Genomic DNA, 26,873 nt, shown 5'->3' on the forward strand with positions numbered 1-26,873 from the left:
TTCAAATGAGTATTTCTGGGTTCGAACTCTCTACTATTCCAGCGGAGTTTCTAACCGCAACAAATGAAGAAGTGTACTATTTTGTGACATAACATTTATTTTCAAGCTCTTCCTGGTTCAATATATTAGTCACTTTTGTTACCAATGTATTGAATAATTACTGCTTTACCTGCTGACACTGGCATGGTGAGCAAGTACAAAAAAATACTTACAGAAAGTGGCTATATAAATATTAACATTTGTGATGCTACTAAGAAATGTTACTGTGGAAATAAAATTCAAGGAGGTGCAGACAGATTTTTTTCTTTCTGCTTTCAGTACTCTTAAGACATCTGAAAGCTCAACAGGGTCCCTGGTTCCCCAGACAGCCCCTGACCAGCATCATCTTCTCCCCCTCCCAGGAAGAGCAGGACATCTTCAGGGGGAAATTGTGGCTGGAAACATCTACCCAACTTAGATGGCTGCTACACATGGGGTTTTGATGGCAGGCTGAGATTTGTGACCTCGTACAGCTCCCAAATGCAGCATCTCATAAGGAAAGGGAGGCACTTGCCCTACCGCATTGCTGATGTTTGGGGGATTTTATTCATTTGTTCATTTTATATCACCTGTGAGCTTAGCTGTGCAGAGCTTATCCCCCCAAGGCTCAGTGGGACGTAAGAATGTGCTTTTGTCTCCTATTTCACCTGCGAGGGAGTCTTTGTGCATTAAGTTTTGGGGCATATCCACATGCCTTCCAGCCTGGAGTCAGAGCACGAAGGCAGCTGGGAGCCTGAACGGACCCAGCATAAGATTGCCTGCACCTATTCATGCAGATGTACCCATCAGCTTCAACAGCGGAGAACAAAACAAAGCAGATACTTCAAACCTATTCATGTAGAAAACATCTACAGTGCTTTCTGCACAAGAGAACAGAGCAGTGAACCAGCTGAGTAACTGACAGCCACTGACTGAAGCTTGCCAATGCTTATTTGCTGCAAATGCTAAAAATTTACTGTTTGGTAAGAACTTGAGACTAACCTCTTCAAAATTTAGCTACAATTTTAATCACATTTGAACCCACATGAACTTAGAAAAGAGAGCTATGGACAACAATGATCAAAAGAACTTTAACTGTAATTGTAAAAAAAAAGCATATATAATTGCCCCTGCTTTTCCCACTACCTTGTACTGAGCTTTGGAAATTAATGGTGTAATTTTTTTTTAAAGGATTCATTCTATTTTTACAAGGACCATGGGATGAGAAGGAAAAAAAGCAAAAATAGCAAGCATATTGTTAAGTGACTCCTAATGATTAATCATAAATGTATGTGTACAATTTCCTTTGCATCCTGTTTGCTGAGAAAAGCGAGAAAGAATAGCTCAGCACACCGTCAGAACTTGTTACATGCAATTTCTAAAGACAAGGCAGGACAGGATTTATCAGAGATGTCATTTTTCTCCCACCAAATTAATATAGCTTCCCCTCTGCTCTGACAAGCAGATTTCTCAGGTTGCACTTAGTTCAATGACTGTTGCAGACAGGGGAGAAATGAAGGTGCCAGGTAGTCCCCTGCATTCTGAGCTCTGCACCTGGGGAGCATCCCATGTAGTTAAGGTCTATGCATTGGTGAGCCTATCTCAAGCAGGGGAAGATGTGTGTTACGGCCATGGTGGATCCTCTTGCACCCCACCTAGGAAACCTGCATGCTCGATTACCTCTCTGAAATGCCTGTACAGCACGGGGAATAAACAGGAAGAATTAAGAGATCAGTGTGCGGTCACAATCTCATTGCAATTGCAGAGACATGGTGGGATGGCTGGCATGACTGGAGTGCTGTCATGGGTGGCTATGTACTCTTTAGGAAAGACAGGCCAGCAAGGCGAGGTGGTGAAGTTGCTCTTGATACAGGAGAACAACTGGAACGTATTGAACTCTGCCTATGCGTGGATGAAGAATAAGTCAAAAACTTACGGGTGAGAGTTAAGGGACAGGCTAACACAAGTGACAGCTGTTGGTGTTTACTACAGACCACCAAATCCAGAAGAGGAAGTCAATAAGGTCTTCTATGGACAGCATGAAGCAGCCTCACAGGCCCTGGTTCTCATGGGGGACTTCAACCACCCTGATATCTCTTGGAAAGACAACAGGTATCTGCTGGAAAGGCACATAATCCAGGATGTTCCTGCAAAGCACTGATGGTGACCTTTTTTACACAGGTGGTGGAGGAGTCAAAGAGGAGAAGTGTGCTGTTGCACCTTGTACTAACAAAGAAGGACTGGCTGGGGATGTGAAGGCTGGGGGTACCCTTGGCTGCAGTGACCATGCAATGGTGGAGTTCAGGATCCTGCATGGTGGAAGCAAGGCAATAAACAGAGTTACAGCCCTGGACTCCAGGAGAGCAAACTCTGGCCTCTTCAGGGACCTACCTGGAGGAATCCCATGGGATAGGGCTCTAAGAGGTAGGGGGAGGAAGTAGGGTCCAAGAGAGCTAGTTAATATTCAAGCATCACTTCCTTCAAGCTCAAGGAGAATGAGTAAGAAATGGAGCAAAGGGAGCAGGAGATTGCATGGATGAGCAAGTACCTTCTGATAAAACACAACAGAAGGAAGTAAGTTTATGGAAAAAGGAACAGTCCATTTAGGAGGAAAATAACATTGTCAGAGTATGCAAGGATGTGATGAGAAAGCCTAAGGTCCATTTGGAATTAAATCTGGCAAAATGTGAGCCTGCTGCTGAAAGAGGTGGATGCCCTGATGATGAAGGATACAGAGAAGGCTACGTTACTTAATGCCTTCACTTCAGTCTTTACTGCTAAGACCAGTCCTCAGGAATCCCTGACCCTGGAGACAAGAGAGAAAGTCTAGAGAAAGGAAGACCTTCCCTTGGCCAAGGCTGGGTTTGAGACCATTGAGGCAAACTTCATGCACACAAATCCACTGGCCCCGATGGGATGCACTGATGACTGCTGAGGGAGCCGGCAGATGTTACTGCTAAGTCACTCACCATCACCTTTGAAAGGTTATGGAGAACAGGAAAGGTGCCTGCAGAAAAACCAGCATTACTCCAATCTTCAAAAATGGCAAGAAGGACACAGGAGACTACAGGCCACTCAGCCTCCATCCCTGGAAAGGTGATGGAGCAGCTCATCTCGGATGTCATCTCTAGGCACACGGAGGAAAGAACGCCATGCACCAGTACAGGTTAGCAGCTGACCTGCTGGAAAGCAGCTCTGCGGAGAAGGATCTGGGGGTCATGGAAGACAACAAGTTAACCATGAGCCAGCAATGTCACCAAGAAGGTCAATAGTATCCTGGGGTGCATCAGGAGGAGTGTGGCCAAGGGAGGTGATCCTGCCCCTCTACTTGACCCTGGTGAGGCTGCAGCTGGAATACTCTGTCCAGTTCTGGGCTCCTCAGTACAAGACAAGGAGCTACTGCAGAGAGTCCATCAGAGGGCCACAAAGATGACTGGGGTCTGGAACATCTCTCTTATGAGGAAAGGCTGGGCGTTTGGACTGGGCAAATACTCTGTGTTGAGCCTTAGCTTAAGGTATTCAAATGACAAAGCTGGGTCTGTTTGGCCTGGAGGAGAAACAACAGAGAGGGGATGTTATCAATGCCACAAATATCTTAAAGGCAGGTGTCATATGAGGATGGGGCCAGAGTCTATTCAGCTGTACCCAGCAACAGGGTAAGGCACACCAGGCACAAACTGAAATATAGGAAGTTCCACCTGAATATGGAGAAGACTTACTTTACTTTGAGAGTGATGGGGACCTGGGACAGGCTGCCCAGGGAGGTTGTAGAGCCTCCTTCACTAGAGATATTCAAAAGCCACCTGAATATGATTCTGTGCAACCTGCTCTAGGTGGCCCTGCCTTGGCAGGGGGGTTGGACTGGATGATGTCCAGAGGTCCCTTCCAACCACAACTATTCTGAAATTCTGTGAAGAGAGACCCCTACTCCAGACAAAGCTGAGCTTAGGGCTTGCTATTTATGGCTATGGGTAGCTTCCCTTGAAATGCCCTCACTCTCCTCAACTGGATGGGCTCTGGTGGTCCTTCCCAGCCGCACCAGGTCCTCACTGCTGCCAGGAGGATAGCTCAGCTACTCACTCACCTGCAACCAAAGCTGGTGAGGTAGCACCAAGCACCAGCCTGTAACCTGCAGCAAGGCAGCGGGTACACTGTGAGACATAGAACTCCCTCCACAGCAGCACAAGGAACCACAGTGACAGGTGGGCAAAATGAGCAAAACCAGGCACTAAAGTAAGTTTTGCTGCTTGTGTATCAGGCCCTGCAGACAGCCACAGCCGCGTGAGATGAGTTCCTCTCAAAATGACCTGGTACCTACTTGCTAGAGCAAGAGGCGTCTGGAGAGACTTTTAAACATTTATTTAGGAACTCCTACTGTAAATGGAAACCTGACAACCTATAAAACTTAATGGAAAGAGCCAAACTATATCCCTATGGTCCTTCCTGCAAAAGACTGAGTGCACAGAGATGTGTGCACAGAGACTAACTACTCATAAAATGAACAGCAGATCCAGAAGACAATGATGGGGGTCAAACCTCTGGCTGAAGTGACACCAGTGGACACAGATGCAGAGGCTAAAGCTCGCCTTCCTGTTGTGAGGCTCAGAGTCCCACAGCACATGACCCATCATGAAGCTATGTCAACACAGGAAGTTGTTTTTATACTGTAAAGATAATTGTTTCAAGAAATTTTGGTTCCTGGAAAATAAAAAGTATGTGATACATTATATGATAAACATATGCTCTGTACACATTTAGGAGTTCCAGTGCATTGCTTCACAGTCTCTTCATTATAAGTAACCTCAGGTATTTTAAGTACAAATTACTCTGGTGTTCCCAGGAAAGAGCGAAGGCAGGATTTTGACACCAAGCCCCACCCTGAGCTGCTTTGCAGCACTGAGATTGCCAGTATTTGGCTTTGTCTTGGCCACAGTTTATGGGCACACAAATCCCCATCCTACTGAGCATTGTCCAGCTCCTGCTGTGATGGCTGGACCCAGGAGCTGCAATTACAGTGGTGCTTGCAGCAGCAGAGCAGAGGCAGTCCAAGGCACCTTGCAGCCAAGGCAAAGGGGGTCTGCTACTTACTTACTGCTGGTTTGAGCCTTAACAGAGGACTACCCCAGCCTGGATCCCAGGAAACTATTACCAAAGGAGACAAAGACCTCAAAAAGGGCAGGAGAGAGAGAAATCCCATACTGGGCTGAAGTGCAAAAGGCTGTAAAATGAAACCCAGCAGATACAATGTATTACTTTAACAAAGGGTGATTTTCATTTTAATTCTTTTTTAAATACAGAAATTCTCACAGAATACCCTGAGGATATTGGCATCCTGAGTACATTTTGGCCCAGGATTAGAAAAATATGATACCTGAACCAAGAAAGCAGCTTTCAGTGAACTGTTCCTCGAGGGCTGACACTATTTAACACACGTGGATTAATATGTATGTAAAACAAAATATAAAGGAACTAGAACAAAGAACTGAAGAGAGAAACTATGTGAGGGAATTGCAAAGCCATGGAGGATGGCAAGCTGTATTTAGCAGACATGAAACAAACCTCCTCTTTCTTGTGGACTCTAGATACTCTGAAAGTACCTGCTAAGGACAGGCGCCTAAGTGTCACCAGGGAGAGCACACAAGAAAAGCTGGAGGTCTCAAGTTTTAGAAAACTAAAGAACTTTTTCTCTTGTTCCTGACTGCTCTTTGCCTGGTTGTTCTGTCATTATTTTGCATTTACAATACCACAGCCTTTTGTCATGGAGAATGCAGTAAAAATGACAAATAAGGTTGCCTGGCAACACACTGAAATGTCACAAAATGGGTTAGGAAGGAGCAAGGTTTAGTTTGAATTAGAACTAGGTTAAGCTCTTAGCAAATACAAAAGCAGCTCTGTCTTCAGGTACCAGTTGTCCCTCTGCTCTAGGAGCATCATCTCACCCAATGCTCTATTAATCTTTATCTCCACTACCCTGCCTTGAGCTGATTCATAAGTTCCCTGATTTGCTATTTCCTCTAACTTGTTTATTTCTCAAGGCCCATCCCTGTTTCACATACTTCTCATCTTTAACCAGAAGAGGCTCAGGAGAGGATCAAACACCTAGACTGGTACAGATAACCCCTTCACCCCACCCAGCCCAGTAAGAGCCTCATCCCCATCTTGGACATGCATACAAATAAGAGAACAGCAACACAACCGTAGAAAGCTAGCACTGATTTTTCTTTAAAAAGCAGCTGTCTCTTCCCTAAAAGTATCTGTTCTTCCTCACTGAAGGTTTTGTATATGAGAAAGTAAGCATAAAAATGTCAAGAATCTCTGTACATCCACTCTGTACTCCACTGAGTAATCCTCTATCTATATAATCATACCAATATAATATAGACTACTAATGCTATATGAAATCTATCTAGGAAATCAGTTATTAATACTATAAATAAACACCAGTCTCACCTATCAGACCCACAAGTTAACATATTCCTAGAACTGACCCAGTATTTCTGATACCTCATGGCAAAGAATCTCAGTAGGTTACAATCCTACACAATAATTTCTAACTGAAGTGCTGAGTTATAACAAAAGGTTAAATCCCCCAAATCTGAATACCCATCCTTCTGAAACTGATAACTTGGGTAATGAAAGCACAATAACAAAACCCCTTCATATTACACAGCGCTCCAATCCAATGCACAAACACTAACAACCAAAAATAATCTAAAAATACAACCAGAGAACAGGTATTAGGAGATAGGAAGTACTTCCTCTCCACGGAGGCTTTTGTTAGCGTTTACACAATGATCCTTTTCTGAGGAGCTGGAAGCAGGACAGATTGCTTTCACACCGAGCACACTTAGAAAAACACCTTTGCATTTTAACGTTCTTGTCTGGTGTCTGCGCTTGCTCAGATTACCAACAATTCTTCAATCTCCCCGCTCCAAACAGAGGTTTATTGAAAATGTGCTGTTACCCTTTCAAAAGGCAGGCAGCATCAGAAAGATAACCCTGGATGTTAAATGGATTTCCGATTTTTGGTCACCCTTCCTGGATAAGGTCAGGCTAAGTGGTCCTGCTGCATTCTTTTGTCTAAAGCCCTTTCCACAACAAAGAACCCCCCATGAAGAAAGCCAGAGCCCAGCAGCTTCCCCAGCCCTTCCACAAAACCAGCCAAGCGGAGGGGCTGCACCAGGACCCCCAAGAAGCTGCACAACCCACAGCACCTGAATGACCCAAAACTGACTTCAAACCAGACCTAGCAAAGTTGTTAGGCTGTGGAAAGTTATTTACTTGCAAGTGCTGGCTGTCAGAACGGGTTCAGAAGCAAACACCAGCTAACATTGCCTTTCCCATAGCCAGGGAAGGGAGTCTCACCATCACCAAAACCTACAAGGTCACCATATGGCCCCTGTTATCTCTCCACTGGGTTTTTTTTTCATAGGGCTTTGCGACTGCTTCTCAATCCATGTGCTTTGCAGTGACTTTCGAGAGCTGTGTCTGCATTCTGTTTGCTAAAGCCACCGAATCAATCACTCCGCTGAGAGGGGCTCAGCGCTCCGGCGGTACTCGTCAATTCTCACTCACCTCAGCTTCTCTTCGTGCGACCCGGGCAGTCCCACGCTATCAGGGCGATCGCGTCTCCTCCTGTACAGACCTGACTGTGACAACTCTTTCAGCTGCAAGGCCATCATATTTCTCTACCTGGAGGGCTGTTTTTCTTAAGGGGGGGGGGGGGGGGTGGTGGTGGTGTGTTTTGGCTTTGGGTTGGGTTTCTTCCCCCCCCTCTTCCCCGCCTCTTCCAGATGTTGCCGCTGAGGAGCGTTGCCTGCCAAGATGCCTGGAGAGAAGAGGCTGAGCGGCGTGTCGGCACACCTGCACCCGCCGGGGCTACCAACCTCTGCAGGCAGGCAGGCAGGCAGCCGCTGCTCGGCTTCCTGTTTCTCGTAGGTACACACCCTCCCGAAGGGCACCACATTTCCTTTATCACTCGATCACACCTAAGGGATGTCTGCCACAAGCTCACCGGCTTCCCTACAGCTTCCTTCAAACTCACCCTGCCCCGACAGCCGCCACCTGCCGTGTGCTGTGCAAAGGAAGAGGCTCTCCCAGCGCCTGCTGTGAGTCTCCACGGCTGCAATGAGCTGTTAAATCGCTCACAATGTAATTTATGACAAGAAGAAAGTCGTTAGCACTATGAAAATCCAGTTACTCAAGCATCTGAGCAAATTCTTAGAGGGAGATCAATGCAGCAAAGTGTGCAGCAAGGCACTTCAGTACCCGGCATTAAAATACACTTTCGGAAACTTAATAGCACTGTGCTTGTCAGAAATTGCTCTTTTCCACCCATCCAGAAAAGCAGAAAAAAACCCCACAATGTATTTTTCTTCCTACTCTCAGCTATCAAAACATAACCACTGTGAGTATTTGTCACAGTCTGTAGTGATGGAGGGTCCCCTGTAATTGTAAAACAGGACTGAAAGTGTGTAAAGTTTCCTGTAAGTCAGGAAGGTGACTAGCAGGGATTCGCAAGCTCTGTGTCTCATCTCACTTAGTAATTTTTCAGTAATAAAAGTCTTTGTTTCAACCCAAAAGGAGGCTTCAAAAGAGCTTACCACTTTCTGAGAAATTTTTACAGTTTCTTCAACATTATCCTCAGCACACACAAACAAAAACTTAAGTCAGAGATTTTACTTCTGTGTTGTGTGGTTTTTAAATGAACTTGTATTTAATAAAAGCCAGGAAATCTATGAATTTGCAAGCACTGCTTGGACTACGATAGGAAATGAGGTCTATACAGTGTGAATTTCAGGGCTCATCATTGAAGTGGTTATTTTGTAGCAGAACACGTGTAAGAGCATTTTTGAGTTCTTCTAATGGAGAAAAGCATAACGTGTAACACTGGGTACATCACATGACACCAGTTTTGTCAGGATTACCAGACTGAACACAAGCAGAGTAATTTTATGTAATGCCATCAGTGTGCTTCAGCCTGGAATGTCATCAACATACAACATAAAGCGTCACACAATGGAAAAATAACAGAAAGTGTTTTGGAAAAGGAATCTCATAACATGCCAAATAGATAATGGCTGGAGAAATTCAGGGTGATCTACATGACATTAGAAGGTTGCATGCACTGAAACGTCAACAAGAGCTACACATCTTAGCTCTGGTCCTTAGAAGACAAGAGAGAACAGTCATGATATTTGCCTAAACACGCTGCATTCCAGTTTCAAATGAAGTATTTAAAATTGTTTCTCAATATGCAGTAGGATAAGCTTAAACATAATTAAAAGCCAATTCCATGCACTCAGTCAATCAGCGATCCAATGAAAAGTTAATGCTGTTACGAGTGAGGGTTAAGGATGGCAGATGACAGACGCGCATGGCACAGCAGCTTTTATATATTACCACCAGTTTTTACTGTGCTTTAAATATCACTGAAGCAATTATTTATCTTTGTCCAGACTATCAATTTTATATAATAACAATAATGATATAAAGAGTGAAGACAGAGTGGATTTTTTTGCTGTGAAGATCTTTGTAAACTAATGAAATTGAACTATTACCTACAAATTTTTATTCACTACACAGCAATCTCTTCAATGTACACTGAGCACTTTTGTATTAATCATGACGTAAGTCTACCAAAAATTAAAGGAACAGTCTTCAACCCACTTTGCTGCAAGCTGCATTAGTATGAAGCACATAGCATTAAAACTAACGTCTATGTGCACGAGCAGGTTGTGTGATTGGAGAGCCTACGGAACAACAGCTTTTACTGAAACATACTTGGGAACCAGAGCTGCACCAAACCAGTATTATTAAAAGTTAAAACCAATGCCACCAGACAGAGCCTGTAAACAGAAGGTATACAAGGAGTGCAGACACAAAAATTAGTTATTTGTTATACAGACCAAATCTACCTCAAAATAAAGGAGGGCAAGACAGTTTTCTAAAAGAGGCCTGGAAGTCAGCTCCAGAGTCATCACTGCGCAGGCTTCTTCAGCAAACTCCGACAGGGGTCTAAGATGATTCACAAAATACTTTCTTGGAGGACGTGAGAACAAGCTAAAAGCTTTCTACAATAAGAAATCCAAACAAGACTCCCTTTCTGCCCTATGGGATCCTCCACCAATCCTCATGAGACACGAGGTTTCAAATCTGAAATTGCTCAAACGGCCAAACCCTAACTTCTGAGTTGCAAATACTTGTTGTAAGGGTGTTTTCTAGAGCAATGTTTGAGAATGTAAAACGGTATTTCTCCACTAAATCGCTTAAAGGTTGTCAGAAAGCAACCTTAGCAACCTCAACCTCAGTCAGAAAGCAAACTCAGATGGACCTTGCTCTACGGTAAGATGATCTCCCCAGCGAGTGCCTCCTGCTCCCCACACCCCCTTTTACCTTCCAACCCCTATCTGCTGTTTATAATTCCTTTTTGAGAGATTACATTCTTCTTGTGTGGGACGGGGCCACTTGGACCTTTCACATTCCGTCAGAATTTTTGAGGGCCAGCCAAGTTACCACAGCTTTTCCTACTACCGGTAGCATGCAGCCACCTTCTATGTCCTGTACTTTGAAGGTTCACTCTTCACTTTCTAGTGCATGCCTCTTCACTCATACAACTGACCTTCCTCCCGCCCCCAGAGAAAGCTAACACTGCTACTGCAATCTGATGGATAAACTTGGCATTATCAGCATTTTGCTTAGACTCATGCCTAAGCAGCAAAAGGTGGAACCTAGACAAAAACTATGCAGTCCTTCCTTCATCCCAAGCAATAAATAACTTTTTATTATGTGGGACAAGGCTCATGGCTTAAGCTTTCAGTGCAGCCCCACAAAGCATTTATCTTGATATAGCAGGCCTGAAGAGCACTCTCTAAATGTCTGAGAGTACTGTTCTTCTACTGACTGTAGGTATTCAGCAGAATTTTGCAATTTAAAAAGCCTTTAAGACAAACAGGCTATGTCCGGTTACTTTTCACTGTGTTCCAAGAGATGTGAACAATAATCCATGTCGTTGAATTTAGGAATAACAAAAAATGCCAAGCACTTCAAATTCAGTACATTTCTTCATGAGTCTGTATTTACAGAGAATGCACATTAACTACAGAAACCAGGAAAGACAAAGCTTTAGCTTTCACTCCACACAGAGAAGCCTTTATCAATGTGATTGATCTTTTTTCCACTCCAGTGGCACATTCTTGTTTTGTTTCTTTTTTTAAGCTTTGAAGAAACCACAGATATCAATCAAATTTAGTTGAAGACTTTCAAAGCAACAGAAAAAGCTGTTTTCAAGGCAGCATAAATGGTCAAAAAAATAATTAGCAGAATATTATAAAAAGACTACAGGAATGTCCGTAGCATGCACGCAGTTAAAAGGTGACTGCAGTGGGGAAGCATGTTTCTCCATCCCCCATTGCTCACCCAGCTTATCGCTGGGATGAGCTTCCAGAGGAACATGTCCAAGAGCTTTGGTTTTCTACTATTTCTCACAAGGTCTGGAAGGAAAACAGTCTTTAAAGCCAAGGAAAGGCTTGTACATCAGTGGGAATGCATAAGACTCCATGAAGCAAACAAAGGAAGGTGGCAATAACCCTTCAGCAGTTTTGCAAGAACCCCCAAAGCACCCAACCAATGGGCCGACCACAAAGGAGGCTTTATTTCAGATTCTCTGAACTAGGCTGCTGAGGCCAGTCCCCACAGATGGCTTTGGGTGTCAGTGAATAGTGTACCGTGCCTTGGGTGCCTGCTAGGGCAGGTGGTGATGGAAAGAAATGAGGGGAAAGAAATCAAGCCACAAATCTAAGGACACACACTTTGAAAATAAAATTTCAAACCTTCACAGCAGCCTAAACTGTCGATCCAAATAATTCACTAATTGCACATTTCCTCCCTTGTCTCATGTGACTCCAACATCTGGTTTAATGTTTCTTGTACTGTTCTGCTTAGTGATCAATGAATTCTGAGGCACGCACCTTTAATCTGCAGATTAGGCTAAGTACTGAAGCACCTGAACTATCCATGCGGACATGCAAAGCAGTGCTTGGGATTTATGTTTGAGTGCCAGCTGACCAAGCACGTTTGCTGCAATTCAACAGGAGCTGCTGGGGGATTTTAAACCTATTCTATGGTTGCATGTCCCTGCCATGCAATGTAAAAAAAACCCTACATAATGGAGTGCTCAGCACCCTTCAGAGCTGTAATGCACTCAACCTACCCAAGTCCTTTAACATTTGAGGGGGCAGAGGGAAGACAGGGGGGGCTGCTGTGGTGAGCACAGGGGTCCTTTCTCACCCTTGTGGTACCAAAGGCATCTCTACCTCCACTTGCAGGTGGCCCACAAAGTTTTGGTATGGCCAGGCAGAGGTCCCTGTTCTCATTCCAACTAATTCTATTCCAGCAATAATAATAAAATATAAAAGCAAGAACAGGAAAAGCTTCTGTCTACTCGAACGCAGAGCAAGGTCTTTTGGCTGTCTCCTCCAAGCTCTCTGCACATGCTGCCCCATGAATTCCTACAATTCAGCTAAAAAAGCCCCGCAAAAGGCACATTTTTATCCAGCAAGTGGAATCCTGCTTCAGCTAACCTTTACAATACCCCCCTCTACTGGGAAAACGTTGCCTTTATTTCTCAGTGCCGGTATTTCTCCCTACAGCCAGAGGGAGGTACAGATTAACCCAAATATGGTTAATAACTCAGGCCAAACTGAGAGCAGAGAGGAATGACAGTCCAGCAGCTGAAGATGCAGGTTAGCGTTATAACTACAAACTTATGCTGTTAATCAGCAGATGATCAATGCACGAATAGGTTGCAAAGAACAAACCCTATGACACAGCATGAATCAGTTTTGTCCTGCCATTTGTACATAAGCTTCTTTAAAAAAAGAGTGGCAAACTAGCTGGCAAGCAGCTGAAGTTTTAAGATGGGTACCCTGAAATTCACTGGATAAACACCTTTAAAAAAGAGAAAGGAAGTGCGAGGATGGAACCCGCACCAAAAAGATGGAGTAAGGCTGGTTTTAAAGACAGCAAATTCAGAGTTTAGATTAATCTTCACAGCCTAGAACATGTGGAAAAACACGAGCAATTGCAAATCTTCATTTCCAGATATGGGACCTTCCCTTCAGAGTAATTTACTGCCTGGGAATTAAAAGTTTCTTCCCAAGAGGTTTTCAAATCCACCCAGAAATACACTTTTACATTTAAGCACTTTGTTTATAACGCATGAAGATACTAAGTCCGAAAAAGAAGACTCAGAAGTCTTCTGTTTAAACAGGTTGACTTCTACTTGCACCCTACTACTGAAGATATATCCAGAAAGTTTACCATAATGGGATAAAATGCCTTTGGAAATGGGGGTAAAAAGCACCGTTGTCAGCTGGCTTTCTGGGTGACTGAATGTTCCCCAATAGGTGCTACAAAAAAACTGAGGAAGCCTCCAGTAAAAACAAAGTCAGAAGCAGAACCTGAAAATGGGTGGCAAATGAAGGAAACTGCCTGGAGATCTGCTGCTCCAGATAACCTGGGGAACTGCCTACCCTGATAGCCAGGTTTGTGCCCCTGAAGCAGCAAGCCCTCCCAGGGATGCAAAAATGCTGACTAAGCTGTGCCAGATGGGCAACTGCTGTAACCTGGTTCTGCTGGAGTGCTAGTGGGAGATCCCAGAACTGTCCCCAGATTGACTGTGTCCTTTCACTGAAGGAATGGGAGCATTAGTAAGTCTTCATTTTTTCCCAAAACACAACTCATCAGAGTTAAACAATGCAAACAAAACCACAGAAGCCTACAAACTGCTCTGTCAACTCTGTTGACTGCCCAGCAGTTAATTCTCCTGTCCCCTTTGTTTTCCATCTAACGAATATAATTTTCAGATGACTACACTACATTGCAAGTAGAGAAAGAAAAGCCTCTCATCCAGATTTTGTGTTCTTTACACTTAATGAAATTAAACTGCCAAGGAGAGAAGATGCCATGCTCCCCTTGAGAAGGATGGGAGAGGTTCCAGTGCCTGACGACATGCATATGCTTGAAAGTACCACCATCTCATGGCATACAACCACATATGACTGCCAAAGTAGTAGGTGACGCTACTTTACACCTCCAAGTGATGAGGTTTTAGAAGGACAACCCAGCCCTGAGATCCTGAGATGGTACCAGAGACTTTGGATGCTGCTGGCTGTAAGTATAACAATGAGCTGAATGGTGAAGGGTGGTCAATTTAGCAGCCCAGAAGCAATGATCCTGGTTGTACACCTTAGAACATACCACACAGCCACCTCAAACAGACTCTACTGCCCCAAAAAAAGAAGACAGGAGAAACACATTACACAGGAAAGGGGAGGAGGCACTAGGGGCACAGATAAAACACTTGAGATAGCACAGGAAACCAGATATACTGAGAAGTATATTCCTTTGTCCTATACTCTGACCAGCATCTCCAAGAAAGGTAGAAAGCAGTAGTTCCCTAGAGATTATCACCTTTAAAAGGTCAGAGACTAGCAGTTTGATGGCTTTTAGGATAAGCAAAAGTGTATTTCAAAAGCAAAATATGCAAAGTAGCTCACGTTTCTAGAAAAATAGAAGACATAAAAACACTCAAAAAACAGGCAAGGTGCAATTTTCAGCCACTTAAAAAAAAGATCTTAATTTTTAAGTATATAAATTTTGGTTTCAGAGTTATTAAAACTAGTAATCCACATCCATGCGGAAAAATACATACTGAGAAGGAAGTCCACAGTGCAAAAGAAGTTAATCTAATTCATACTGGAAACTCGGAATAAAGTAAAATGGAAACATCACTCCTATTGCCTTCATCTTGAGAAGATTACTTTTAGATTCAGCACAAAAATATAAAAAAATATGATCTCATATGGATTTTTTTATAATATTTTAAAGTACATGAACACATTCAAGAATTAGCGCAAAAGCCTTAAACCAAAAAAAACTCGGGTGCCCTACCATAAAATATCTGCTTCGCTGGAAAAGTGCCTGACTTCTGAAGATAAAGACTCCCTCAAATGGTACCAGAAGTGATGTAATTTCTGAAACAGGTGAGACAAAATTATTCCTTCCACTGGGATTACACTTCCAACTTCAATTACTCCACGTCCTCTTCCTCAGTCACTGCCAGCACTGCTCAAAAAAACTCTGTCAGCAACAGGGTTATCTTCAAACTGACCACAAAACCTCTGTTCTGGGTGAGGACAGAACAGTGTCCCTAAAAACACTGCAGATAAGCAATGGACAAAAATCTACTGGGAATACTAGAACACCTCTACACATTTCAAGAATGACGAAGGACTTTGCTCAAAGCTCTGTTACTGGTGCCACTTGCTTTCAGTACTAATAAAACCCAGCATTATCCATCCTCTTCCTAACTCCATTTATCACCATTTCCATGCATGGTTCCTGCTCCTAAGAATTTCCCTGTGAACAACTAAAAGACTGTACAACTCCTTGCCCCACTGTCTGTTCAGAAAGCAGCACAACATACCCTCAGGAAGATGCAAGAGCCCGACCCTCAGCCCCAGCGACTGTGGACACTTACTGGCAGGGTGCAGCCTCGCTGGCAGCTGGTTCGCAATGAGCAGTCTTTCCCATATACAGCTTTACACTGAGTACTCACTGTTTGCATCTTTTCCCTGCGGTTATTACTGGTAGTTGTGATAAATTATTTAAAAAAAAAAAAGAAGTGACTTGGCAAACCACTTCCTTCTTTCACCCTGTAAAAAGCTGACACTGTCGAGAAGAGGACAAACCCATCGAAGTTCACGGTCTGGTTCCACAAATTGTGTCATCCCAAGTCTCCATCTCAAAAACACCAAGGAGAGAAGGAAGCAAATCCTCCACCCTACAGAAAAGGGCATAGCTTTACTTACAGCACTGGTATTTTTTTTAAATGACAAAGTAGAAAACCTGGAGAGGGAATAGCCAACAGCTGTAAATCCACTTCTCTGGACCACTGAGGTGTTTTGATATTACAAATTTCCTGATATTCCAGGTACTGAAAATTATTGTGACAACTTCAGTCCCTCTGGATATATACCTTAACTTGGGGTTTTTTTTATGGGGACAAAGAGAAAAGCAACAGGCAACAACTCTGTGTGCGTAACCCAAGACAACAAAACGAGTGTGACTGGTTGCCAGGTCCTTGCCTGGGAAGAGCTACCACTGGACTCACTGGTGAGCTGTGAACAGCCACACAGGGCTACCTTATCCCACCACAAGAATCTCTGTCAATATCAAGGGGAGGGGAGGACCCTCTCTCCCCTCCTTCCCACATGCTGAGAAAGGAGGAATACCCTCTGATTTTCTTCTTTTCCGAGATGAAGCAGCCAGTTTCACTCTTCATATCCTGGAAGACCACTGCAATCTTCGACATCCTCAGCACAGGGCAAGGAGTAACTGGGAACATAAAGTTATTGCCACCTCCTAGAGCAGGTCAGGGTGATCTACCTGCATGACCAAACAAGAGTTGAACTGTGCCTCTCCTGTGTGGACAGGGGCTCAAACTCAATTTCCCTAAAACAATCTGGATCCCTTGCACACCTCAAAGGCCCCAGACAATCCTTTGCAGGTTAAAGCAGCACTATCTTTAAGACTGATATTGCTCCCCTTCCACTTGCCACACAGAGCTGTCTCAAGTGGAGCCTAAAACCTTGCTTACCACCAGTGATGGGGACAGAGAAATGAGGCCACAACCTGACCTCTGAAGGGGACATGCAGGACATGCCTCCAGGTAGAACTTGTCCCAACTCTGCTCATACCACAGCTCCAGGCCACCTCCAAGTGCAAATCTACCCACTGCCATTTTCCACTGCATGCTCTTTGTAACATGCCTTTTGGCCTGCTACTGGTTTCAGAGAAAAGATTATAAAGGTACAGTTTTCATATCCCCTGCAATCCATTCAAAGGCATCTTTCTCTCATGTAAGTACTGGCTCAGACTGAGCAAGCCAAACAATTTTTAAAGATTAATATTTTTAAGCACAAATATCTAACCCTCATAACACTATTCTACCACTCATGGAGATTAATGGTTACAAAGTATGCTTGTAGAGTTTAGAAAGGAATTCAGGAAAACAGGTATTTTTTCTTCTTGGTCACTCGGAAGGGTATGTATTAATTTGTCTGTTTATGGACATATATAACTTAAAAGCAAAAACATCGTGTGAAAACATGACTACTTGCCCTCTGTGCTCTCAAGCTGCGAAACTGAGTAGGGCCAGCCCCAGATTTACAGCAGCATTTAATGAATAAGCTGACGTGCTGCTTTTATCGATGGCATTTTTGCTGGCTTTTCATAGTGACCCTAAAGGCAATTCAGGAAGCTTCTCTATTCAGATATTTAAAACTGTATTTTAGCACACTGTAGTGTATCTGCAACGTTCAATGCATTGTGGTGAAGTCTGATGCACAATTCCTTGCCTTCTTACAAGATTTTTGGCAGACAATGCACATGCACCCTGTTAATCTTTCTTACCTGCTTTCACTTGTATGCACCAAATGCTATACTGTACCAACAGAGCCTCATTTTGCTTTCCCTTCTCCACCATGTCTCTACAGCCTGCTTCTTGCTCCATCTATTTCTGTCTTCAGGCCACTTAATGTTATCACTAACCCTTTTCTGTGGACAAATTAACAATGTAAGTTATCTTTCCAAGCTGCTGTTTCCCATACCACTGCATTGAGCTTCCTCATTTGAACCACTTATCTCTTCCTACAAAGGCCCTTCAAGTACAAAAGTAGCAGCAAAGTTGCATTAAACTTATCAGTGGACAGTTACTAACCTAGGAGAAAGAATGCACTCCAGCTTTGTCCCAAAATAATGTGGCAAATGTCAAGGCAAGAGCAGTTTGTTCTTGAGCATGGAGAAAACCACAATAAACCTTTTGCTGTACAGAGTAAGAGTCCTCTCTTGCTACTGCAATGCATATTATTTCATATACTGCTCAATGCCAGAAGTTCCACCTTCATAGGAAAGCAAGGACAGTTTGTTGATTCATTATAACTGTAAAAGCTGCAAGGCTTCCCAGAGAATAGGCATCTGTTAAAAGGGAACTAGGAAAACAATCATTAACTCCTTAATTAACACTTTTTAAAGCACATTTGAGTTGGTTATTAACCAGTTTGGCCTGGCTAAAATACAGGTGTTTTTTTTTTCAGTTTTGTGACAGTTGGCCCTAGTGTATCAGCAATCTGTTTTCCAGAGGAGCTGTGCTAAAACAAAACTTGTGAATCAAATTATGGCTGGGGAGAGCAGGACAGGGTGAGCCCCACAGACACCATGCTCATGAGCACTGCCACATCAATGCGGTTTGTGGTGACCCAGACTAGGCATTAGGGAAAATGCAGCTCAGGGCTACATGAACAGCTTGAGACAGACAGTCCAGTCAAGCCCATCACCTTGGTCCTGGCACCTGGGCTTCCAACACCAGCAAAAGATGGGAGGGATCAAGCAGCTGTGGCTCTGTAGTGATAATAATGCTGCCGAGGTAGAGGAGAAGGGCCTGGACATGCACTAGGCATGAAATTAGACCAGTGCTGTCAAGCAAAGGTTGACTATGGGAGGGCACTATCACTTCACACCCATATTTCCCATTAGTATTTTAATTTGCATCCCTAGCAGGCCACCATGAACCAAAACAGCAGCACACAGGTGGAGACACATCCCAAGGGCTATTCAATACTCAGCAAGTCTTCGCCAGGTCTGCATCCTTCTCTCTGTTTCAGGCAGCTTGGATAACCCTCTGCAAGGAGATCTCTGAGGTGCCTGCATTGCAGGAGCTGGTGAAGCCAGACAGTCACGTCCTGCAGCCGCCTGTCTCGCCACCCTGTGAGATCACCCTTCCCAGGGCAAAATAAGCAGAAGGAAACGTGTGCTAGTGCTTCAGCTGTTCCACTTTGCTGAGATAACTGAGCTGACCTAGGACCTCACCACCACAGAAAAGTCAAGGTCTAGTTCCTTTTCTCTCCTTCCACCGCTCTTCCTTCCCTGCCACCACACCCCTTCCTCCCTCACCTCCACCGCAGTCACAAGGACCAGCACCCTCCTTTAGACCACCTTTTCCTCTCACGAGAGCCCTTTCCCAGCCGACACAGCCTGCCAAACCATCAGGAGACTGGGCTCGGGGGTATGGGACAGTGAATGCAGCTGGTGCAGAGCTGAGGACCAGTGAGTCCCACACCCAGCACAACGGAACAAGACGCAAGAAGCATCCCTGCATTTCAGCAGAAGTGAGGTGTCCCCTCAGCATGAGCATCCTGTGCTGGGATGACCGGCACACGACAGGCAAATACATCCCTTCCCACCAGGTTTGCAGCAGCAGGTAAACCTACAGGCTGGGCAAGAGGGAAGGGAGTGGGGTGGGACTCAGGGACAGGGGATGGGGACCTCTCCCAATGTATCAGAATCAGTAAAGCACGTGTAATTAGAAGATGGCTCTACTATATTTGATAAGCCATCTGCACGTGAACAGCGTGCAAATAAACGTTCATTAATTATTAAACCCCCCGACTCACGCCGTGGTGCAGGCGGACTGGCCACGGACCTGAACCGGCACGTCTCACCCCCCCCTCACACACGGCTCCCCCAACAGCCGCGCTCAAAGCCGTCCCGGCACCGACCAGCAGCAGGAGGAGCCGCTGCCCGCGGACACCGCGCTCCCGCCGCCAGGCGGAGCCCCAGAGCCGCCATCGCCTGGCCGCCGCTGCCTCCCAAAGCACTCCTCCCGAGCGTGCTGCTGCCTGAGCCGAGATCACCGAGTTGTAAAGGTGCAGCCAGGTCAAAAGAAGAAAAGGGGGTAAAAACCAAAACCAAATCAGAAAGCCCCTGGGTCTGCCTTACAGCCCATCCTCTCCCTGTCATCGGCCGGTCAAAGCAGCTAACCCCAGCGGCTAACGGCAAACTGACTCAAAGCTGGACCTCTGAGCCAGGCTGACTCAGCTTCAGACAACAAGACAAAATTGCTGCCATTCAAATAAGGAAGGAGATTTTTAGAATGAGGGTGGTGAGGCACTGGCACAGGTTGCCCAGAGAAGCTGTGGCTGCCCCATCCCTGGCAGTGTTCAAGGCCAGGCTGACACGGCTTTCAGCAACCTGGCCTAGTGGAAGGCGTCTCTGCTCCTTTCCAACCCAAAACATGCTATGATTCTGTGAAACGGCACAGATAAAAATAAACCCCCTGCTCTCACCTGATGACAGGGATTTCCCTCCTCTTGAATTCACAGATATTTAAACACAACTTCTGAAAAAAAGTGCTATTGCTACTTTTATTGAGAGAGGCCTTGAGCAATGCTCTGGAATGAACTGTGCTGCTCAGCTGAGGGCCCCTTGCCTAGAAATAGGAAACACCAGCTCCACTTGTAGACCTGCTCTCCTCACCAAGTGTCCCCTCCTGCGCGCAGAGGGCACCCATCTGCAAGGTGAGTGGAGCAGGAGCAGACTGCAGGGTCTAGAGTACCAGGCACAAGCAGACAGGACACCTACTGCGCTGTGGGACTGGAGTCGCAGCAGCTGATCGGAGGAAGTATTTGATGTTGGGAGCTGTCAAAAGCTTCCTCTCCTCTAACACGCTTAACAGCAGAAAGGCTTGACCTTTCTGCCAGCATGTTGCTGGAAGAAGTGAAAGCAGCATTTCTCTTGTTAGCAGTTAAACAATGGAATTTGCACCAAAACCAATAAACACTACTCACCGGTTACTTTTTGAATCTCAAGGACTTCAGTGTTCATCTATTTTGAGTCTGCCCATGGCCCTGGCTTCTGTTATAATTCCATCTGTAGAGTGCAAAGCCACACTGACCAGATCCAAGCCCTAGAAAAATGATGGCCAGAAAGGGAAGATATCATCTCTGCTATCCTTCCTAGCCTCCTCTGCAATTCCCATGACTGGGGGGGAAGACAAACAGGAGGGCTACATATTGCCCAGTGTGGCTGGATGGCTCTTTGCAGCCTGCATCCTGACATGCGGGGAGATGCGCATACCCTCTTGCATGCAGACAGCACAGACATGGATGGGTGCTTCTCGTCCCAAACTAAGTCACAATCATCCAGGATATGTCTGGGCATGGGTCCCATTTTGGGACCTCACTTCACCTGAGTAATTTGATGTACCCATCTGCTTTTGGCAACAGAGCACAGGGAAGGAGGAAATGATGTTTTGGAGAAAAGAGTGATCCCAGTTCCTGGGTAGGGGTATCGTATTCCTCCTGTTTCACTTACAGAGACTACAGACGCATTAACTCACAACCAAAATAGATTTGCCATCCATGGACACAACCCTGCTCCTGATTTCAGTAAAGCAGCATGCACCAGCTGGCGGCTGCTGCACTCTTTCCAATCTTCTTCAAGTACTTTGTTGCTCAAATAAAGCCTCTCTGTTATCCTCTGGCAGGACAACAGCTCTCAGGCTTTTTCAGTAATGAATACAGAGTCTCTTAAGAAAAAATCTAGGTCGATCCTTCTTTATATTTTACACACAATGTTTCCAAAATAAGATCTGTTTTTCTGTGCAAGCACATCATAAGACATGTTGTCTTTTCAATACGTCCTCCAAATGGCCCTGCCTATGGCCATTTGAGTTCTCCTTTATGAATACAGTTGTTAGCACTTCTCTTTGTGAAATTTCAGCTTCTTCATCATGCACCCTCTCTCCAGCCTGCCAAGACCATTTTGAATTCACCTCCTGTGCTCCCCAAGATTCCTTCAACTCAAGGACACAAACTTCATGAGCTAACTTTCAGCTCCAGCATCCAGGTCACCAGTCAAGTTACTGAACGCAAGTGGGAAAGGAGAACTCCTGCAAGGTGCCGTCAGGAAGGTACTGCTGGGGAAGGTCCTGTTTGGTGACTGTATCAAAACAGGAATTACTGAATAGATGCTTCTTTCCAAGCAGCTGCACACCTCCCTTCTGGCAAGTTCACCTAGACTATTACTTCCAGACTGCTTGGGCTTCTCTTGAACAAGGCCAAGAGCGGTGAAACCTACCACAGAGCCCAAACTAACACGTCTTGCAAGCAGATGAGGAAGGAACAGGAGATGGCAGCAGCAATTCTGCAATTCATCTAAGACAGCAACAAACCAGTAGCAAGAACAGATGGGTGGATACAGGAAGGCAGAAGAGATGCTTCAAGACTTGTGCTCCAACAAAGTTAATCACCCTAGCTCTAATTCTAGAGACCTCTTTCTCTTGTTTGCTTATGAAATTTTGTGCGAGATAGAATCAGCAGATACACCTCATTTATTCCCTCCCTTCTGTTTAAGAGGCATACTTATCTGTCAGAGTTGGAAAATTGGCTGCTTTGAAATGATCTGTTCTTAGAAATCCACATAGCTTTTTTAATGCTGCATTACTCAGTAACTGCTTATACACTGACTGTTAGTTGCATTCATGCCTTACTAGGAATTGAAATCAGACTGACTGAGCTTTAATTTTCCAGCAGCCTATTTTTGCCACCATTTTCAAATACAAATACTGCACTCACTCTTCTGCATGTCTTCTGGGGCCTCCTACATGAGCTGTGAAAAAGCATCCCTAGTGAGCATTACAGCAGTCAGAACTATTCAGTAATTCCACTAGCACCATCCCATTAAGCCAAAACGTTACAGAAATTTTATCACACTATGTTTGACATTAATGTTAAGAAAAGCATTCTTCCTCGCCCTTATTGCTGTGTATTATTACCTTTAAGGCTTAAACAGGAATACTGACAGCCAGGGGAAAATAAACAACATGCAAACTGGAGTGCTACAAAAGCAGAAATTACTTACACATATCAGTCTGGTTCTGGCTCCATTCACTGCCAGGGTTTCATTAATGGTCTCCCCGTCCTTGGGGTTACATGAAAGGGGAAATGAGATAACACCCAACCCGTCATGCTTACAGCACGCCAGCCCTTTGAACAGCAGTCATGCTCTGACTAACACCATTGGTAGCTGCTTTCCTCCCAAACTCACTGGCAGTGGACCAGGGATCTCCCTCCCAGGCAGGCTGCCACAGACCCAGGGCCAGCTGGACACCACTGGATGCCCTGCTTCTCTCCTGTCTCAACTCCCTCCCTTTTTCTTCCCATGTCTCACCCATCAGGAGTCAGGGACAGAAATTACTCCTTTTCCCCTCTCCTCCCAGTGACACCAAATAACTTTTGCTTGTCAGCATCTCACAAGGGCACTGCACAGGCTTGTCCACTCCCCAGCCTTTGCAAAGGCAACAGCAGTGGCTCATCAGCTTGTGAAGAAAGCCCAAGCACCCACGGCATCAGGGGGCATTTACTTTGTCTTTGAATCTCAGAGCCACCCCAGGGTTCTCTGGATGAAGGATCATAATGCCTGTCTGGACTTGGCAACACAGCCAGGGCTGGACCACAGGACAGAAGAGAGAGCTGGGGCATCAGTGCCTGCCCCAACCTGTGTGAAAAAGCAGAAAAACCTATTCGCTGCAAGGACTGGATTTCTTTCAAGAGTGATTTGCTTGATGCTGAGATAAAGAAACTGCACAGGATTGCATTACCTGTGGCAACCTTCCACACACCTATGAACTTCTGGGTTACTGAGCGACTGCTGCATTTAAAAAAGTCATTAAAAAGGCTCACATTTAACAACACTACTAGAGGAATAAATTTAGGAAGCAGCAGAGGGAAAAACAAGTTATTACATATCAGACCAGTGAAACAGCTTAATTGTTGTTTGGAGGGGAATATACAGTGAGTCACCCTTTAAAATTACAAGTGTTCTGAACACAGTCTCTCACAAGACTGCAAAGTGCTTAAAAGACTCAGAAAGACACTGCAGGCTCTCTGATTCAGATAGCCTACCTGTGAATAAGTGTTTGATTACTGGACTTCATTCACATTATCAGCTGGTCTCCAGTTTGAATAAATCTGTGTTTCAACATGAAACTGCCTTGAAGTTTTTTTAATTCAATAATGGAACTCCATATTTGCATACCGCACAAGAAACAGAAATTATTACCACGTGTGTAGCACTGACAACATCTGTGTTAATCATTTGCCCTCTCACTTCACCCACCATGCTGCTTCCCTCTCCCTTCTCCCACCCTATTTTGGGAGACAATTAAGAATCCAAAGACTTATATAAAGGATTCATCTTCTCCAAGCAGAGGGACCTTCTAACCAACAGGAAATACATGCAACATTGCTTTCTGAAGACTGTAATAGCCTGAAGTACTACTACTGAAGCAACAGTTCTTTCTAGTCCACATGTCTGTCCTCTGTGTCACTACAGTAAGCCTCAAGGCCTCCTCCACTCCTTCAGGTCAATAGCACTGAGGTCATGCATCTGCAGAAATCATCCTAGTATCTAATCCAGCTTCCCTTCCAATCCCCCCAGGCAGATTGCTAGTCCCTGTCCACCCTCCCCTCCTTCCTCAGCACCCTCTTCCTCTCACCCACTGGTTTATCCAGGAACTTACTTTCCATATCAGCACTTTTACAGTAGCAGAAGCAGCATTACATGCAGCAACAGAGAGGCAGAACTGTGCGCAACATGTTTAAGCCAGTAAGGAGCAAAAGAATACCCCTCAAAAGATCATAGAATGTTTTGGGTTGGAAAGGACCATAGGATCTTCTAGTTCCAACCCCCTGCCATGGGCATGGACACCTTCCACTAGACCAGGTTGTAGTCATTAAGAGGAAACAAAAATAGTTTCATTATAAATCAAGTTCAATCACCTTACTGCTTAGTACTGGATAATAAATTATAATGAATTAATTTAGCATCAACACTTTTTTTGTTGTTTGCAATTCCACTTGCAGAATGTTAAACACACTGTAACCCCAGAATTGTACTCTTGCAGTTTTACCTGATTTTGCTTATTTTAGACAGGAAGAAGGAAGTGGTCAAGGCACCCATTCCCTAGATGACTAACCTCTTTACTTATCAGTTCTCCACTGGCTGCTTCACCTACAGTGTACAGATCTGACTCTAGTATTTGAGGATCTCATGGTCCTTAAACTATTTGCCCTCAAGCACTCCTGTAAGTCAGGGAGGTGGTGTGAGGCAGGGGCAGCACCATTTATGAAAGGTCCCCGAGTGACAGAAGGTGCAGCACAGGGGACCAAATCCCGCTCTGGGCTTGCATCCTCACCTCAGGCCATCTGAAGCCTGGATGTATGCTCTAAGCAGAAATGCTGTTTAGATAAAAAGATAGGGGAAAAAACCCAGGTAGTTTTAACTCAAGCAAAAGGGAAGGCCTTCAAGCCTGTCAAGCTCATGAGTCCCACCTCAGCTGGATTTACAACCCATCTCCCATCTGGGAGATGGAGGGCTCTGGCATTTAATAGTCAGCCCTGAAAGCGCCCACTGCAACACAGCTAGACAAGGTATGTCCACCTGTCCATCCACCCTTCTCCTTTTTCCTACTCCTTTGCCCAAGTTTCTACACCAGGCAGTGTAAACAGGAGCAAATGTCTTGCCCTGTGCTGCCTGGGCCACATTAGCACATACCCACGTTCATTACTCCAAACAGTTTGGCCAGAGCTCATACACCTGCCACCAGGAGCAAGACCCTGCTCCCACTGCTGTGCCCTGCCAGAGGCCATCCTCTAAAGGGCCTTGGCAGGCTCCTTCCTGCTTTTTCATTTTTGGAGAGGGCAGGGAAGAACTGCTCCAAGAGAACAGCTCCTCCTGCAGCAGGAAAGGAGGAATACACAGCAGGATGGACCAGTAGGGATGCCGCCCAAGTCACCCCACCTCTGCATTTGCTGCACCTCACCAGCCTGCCATACAAATTTTGGCACCATGCTCGCTCCCCCTGCCTCAGTCACCCTGCTGCCTGGCTGTGCCCCTTCCCTTTCCTTCCTTTAACTGGTGAATTGAGCATTAGATACCAGGTATTTCACTTCAGGAGAAGAAAACAGCTCTGTTGCCTGCCCTGGGAAACCAACCAGCTCCCAGACAACTCAAAAGGAAGAGATCATGTGGATGCATTTCAATTAATTACACTGGAGAGGCAGGCTGCAAGCATGCTTCTCTTTCAGCCAGACCCTTTCATTTACATCTTCTGCTGGAGAAGGCCTGGTATTCAGCCAGATTACCTGGGGGATTCATTTCATTACACAGTGTCTAAAAGATGGGAGGATGCTGTACTTGCAGAGGGCTGAATTTAGCAGAGCCATAATCACATGGCAAATAGGGTTTAAAAGAAAACTGATTTTCCATCTGCTAGAGCTTTGGTCTCCAAACTATTTTAATCACGTACACCCATTAGTAAAAAAAACCTTTTGAGTGTACCACCCCAGTATATGTACATTTATTCATTTATAAATTATGTGCAGGTACTACTGAAGTCTTAGCATTATCTTCCTGTACACCAATGCATCATCCAGTGCACACACTCCGCTTTGGAGACCCCTGTGCCAATAACATGGTGACACTGGCAACCTGATGCCAGAAGCAGGATGCACATCAACAACCAGCAGACAACTGCTGAGACCCAAGCGCTCAGTCTGATGCCAGCTCAAGAGATTTACAGGCAAACAGTGAAGCAGACAGAACATGAAGACCAGAGTGAAGTAGCAGGAGGTCATTCTCTTTGCATTCCCACCATTCCCTTTTCTATTTCACCTAGTCCTCTCCAAATTCGCACCCAAGGTAAGTTGTCCCCAGACAGCCTGCTCTCCTTGGCAGGGACCAAGATACGGATCACATCAAGTTCTACCCTTCTGCAATTATACCTGCTCAGGAAGCCACCACAAGCAGAAATGCTGCTTGTGGGCTCTGTAAAAATAAAGGGCACATCTGTTCACATATGCAGGCTGCAGTGGTTGAAGAGCTGTTTCAGTCTGACTTGGTTAAACTGGGATAACCACCGTTGTTTGGATTTAAACAATTTTTTAGGTTTAACT

General features: G+C 45.0%; 1 protein-coding gene across 5 annotated transcripts in view; it reads right to left on the bottom strand.

Moving 5' to 3' along the window:
* LIMS1 (LIM zinc finger domain containing 1) overlaps window positions 1-26,873 on the bottom strand; it is a 75,398-nt gene that overhangs the window by 29,795 nt on the left and 18,730 nt on the right. For 2 of the 5 annotated variants that reach the window (XM_057422183.1, XM_057422182.1), the window contains exon 1: window positions 7,594-7,733. The exons of 1 other annotated variant lie outside the window; for it this stretch is intronic. In XM_057422183.1, coding sequence (XP_057278166.1) covers window positions 7,594-7,700 — 107 coding nt within the window. In that variant the 5' untranslated portion in view covers window positions 7,701-7,733. Of the gene's footprint in view, window positions 1-7,593; window positions 7,734-15,559; window positions 15,648-22,779; window positions 22,802-26,873 lie in introns of those variants that run through there. 2 more of the 5 variants (XM_057422186.1, XM_057422185.1) reach the window with 2 other exon arrangements.

Source organism: Pezoporus wallicus, unplaced genomic scaffold (assembly GCF_028554395.1).
Source record: "Pezoporus wallicus isolate ANWC-B61680 ecotype Strahan unplaced genomic scaffold, APGP_CSIRO_Pwel_v1 contig_5785, whole genome shotgun sequence".
Taxonomy (NCBI): domain Eukaryota; kingdom Metazoa; phylum Chordata; class Aves; order Psittaciformes; family Psittacidae; genus Pezoporus; species Pezoporus wallicus.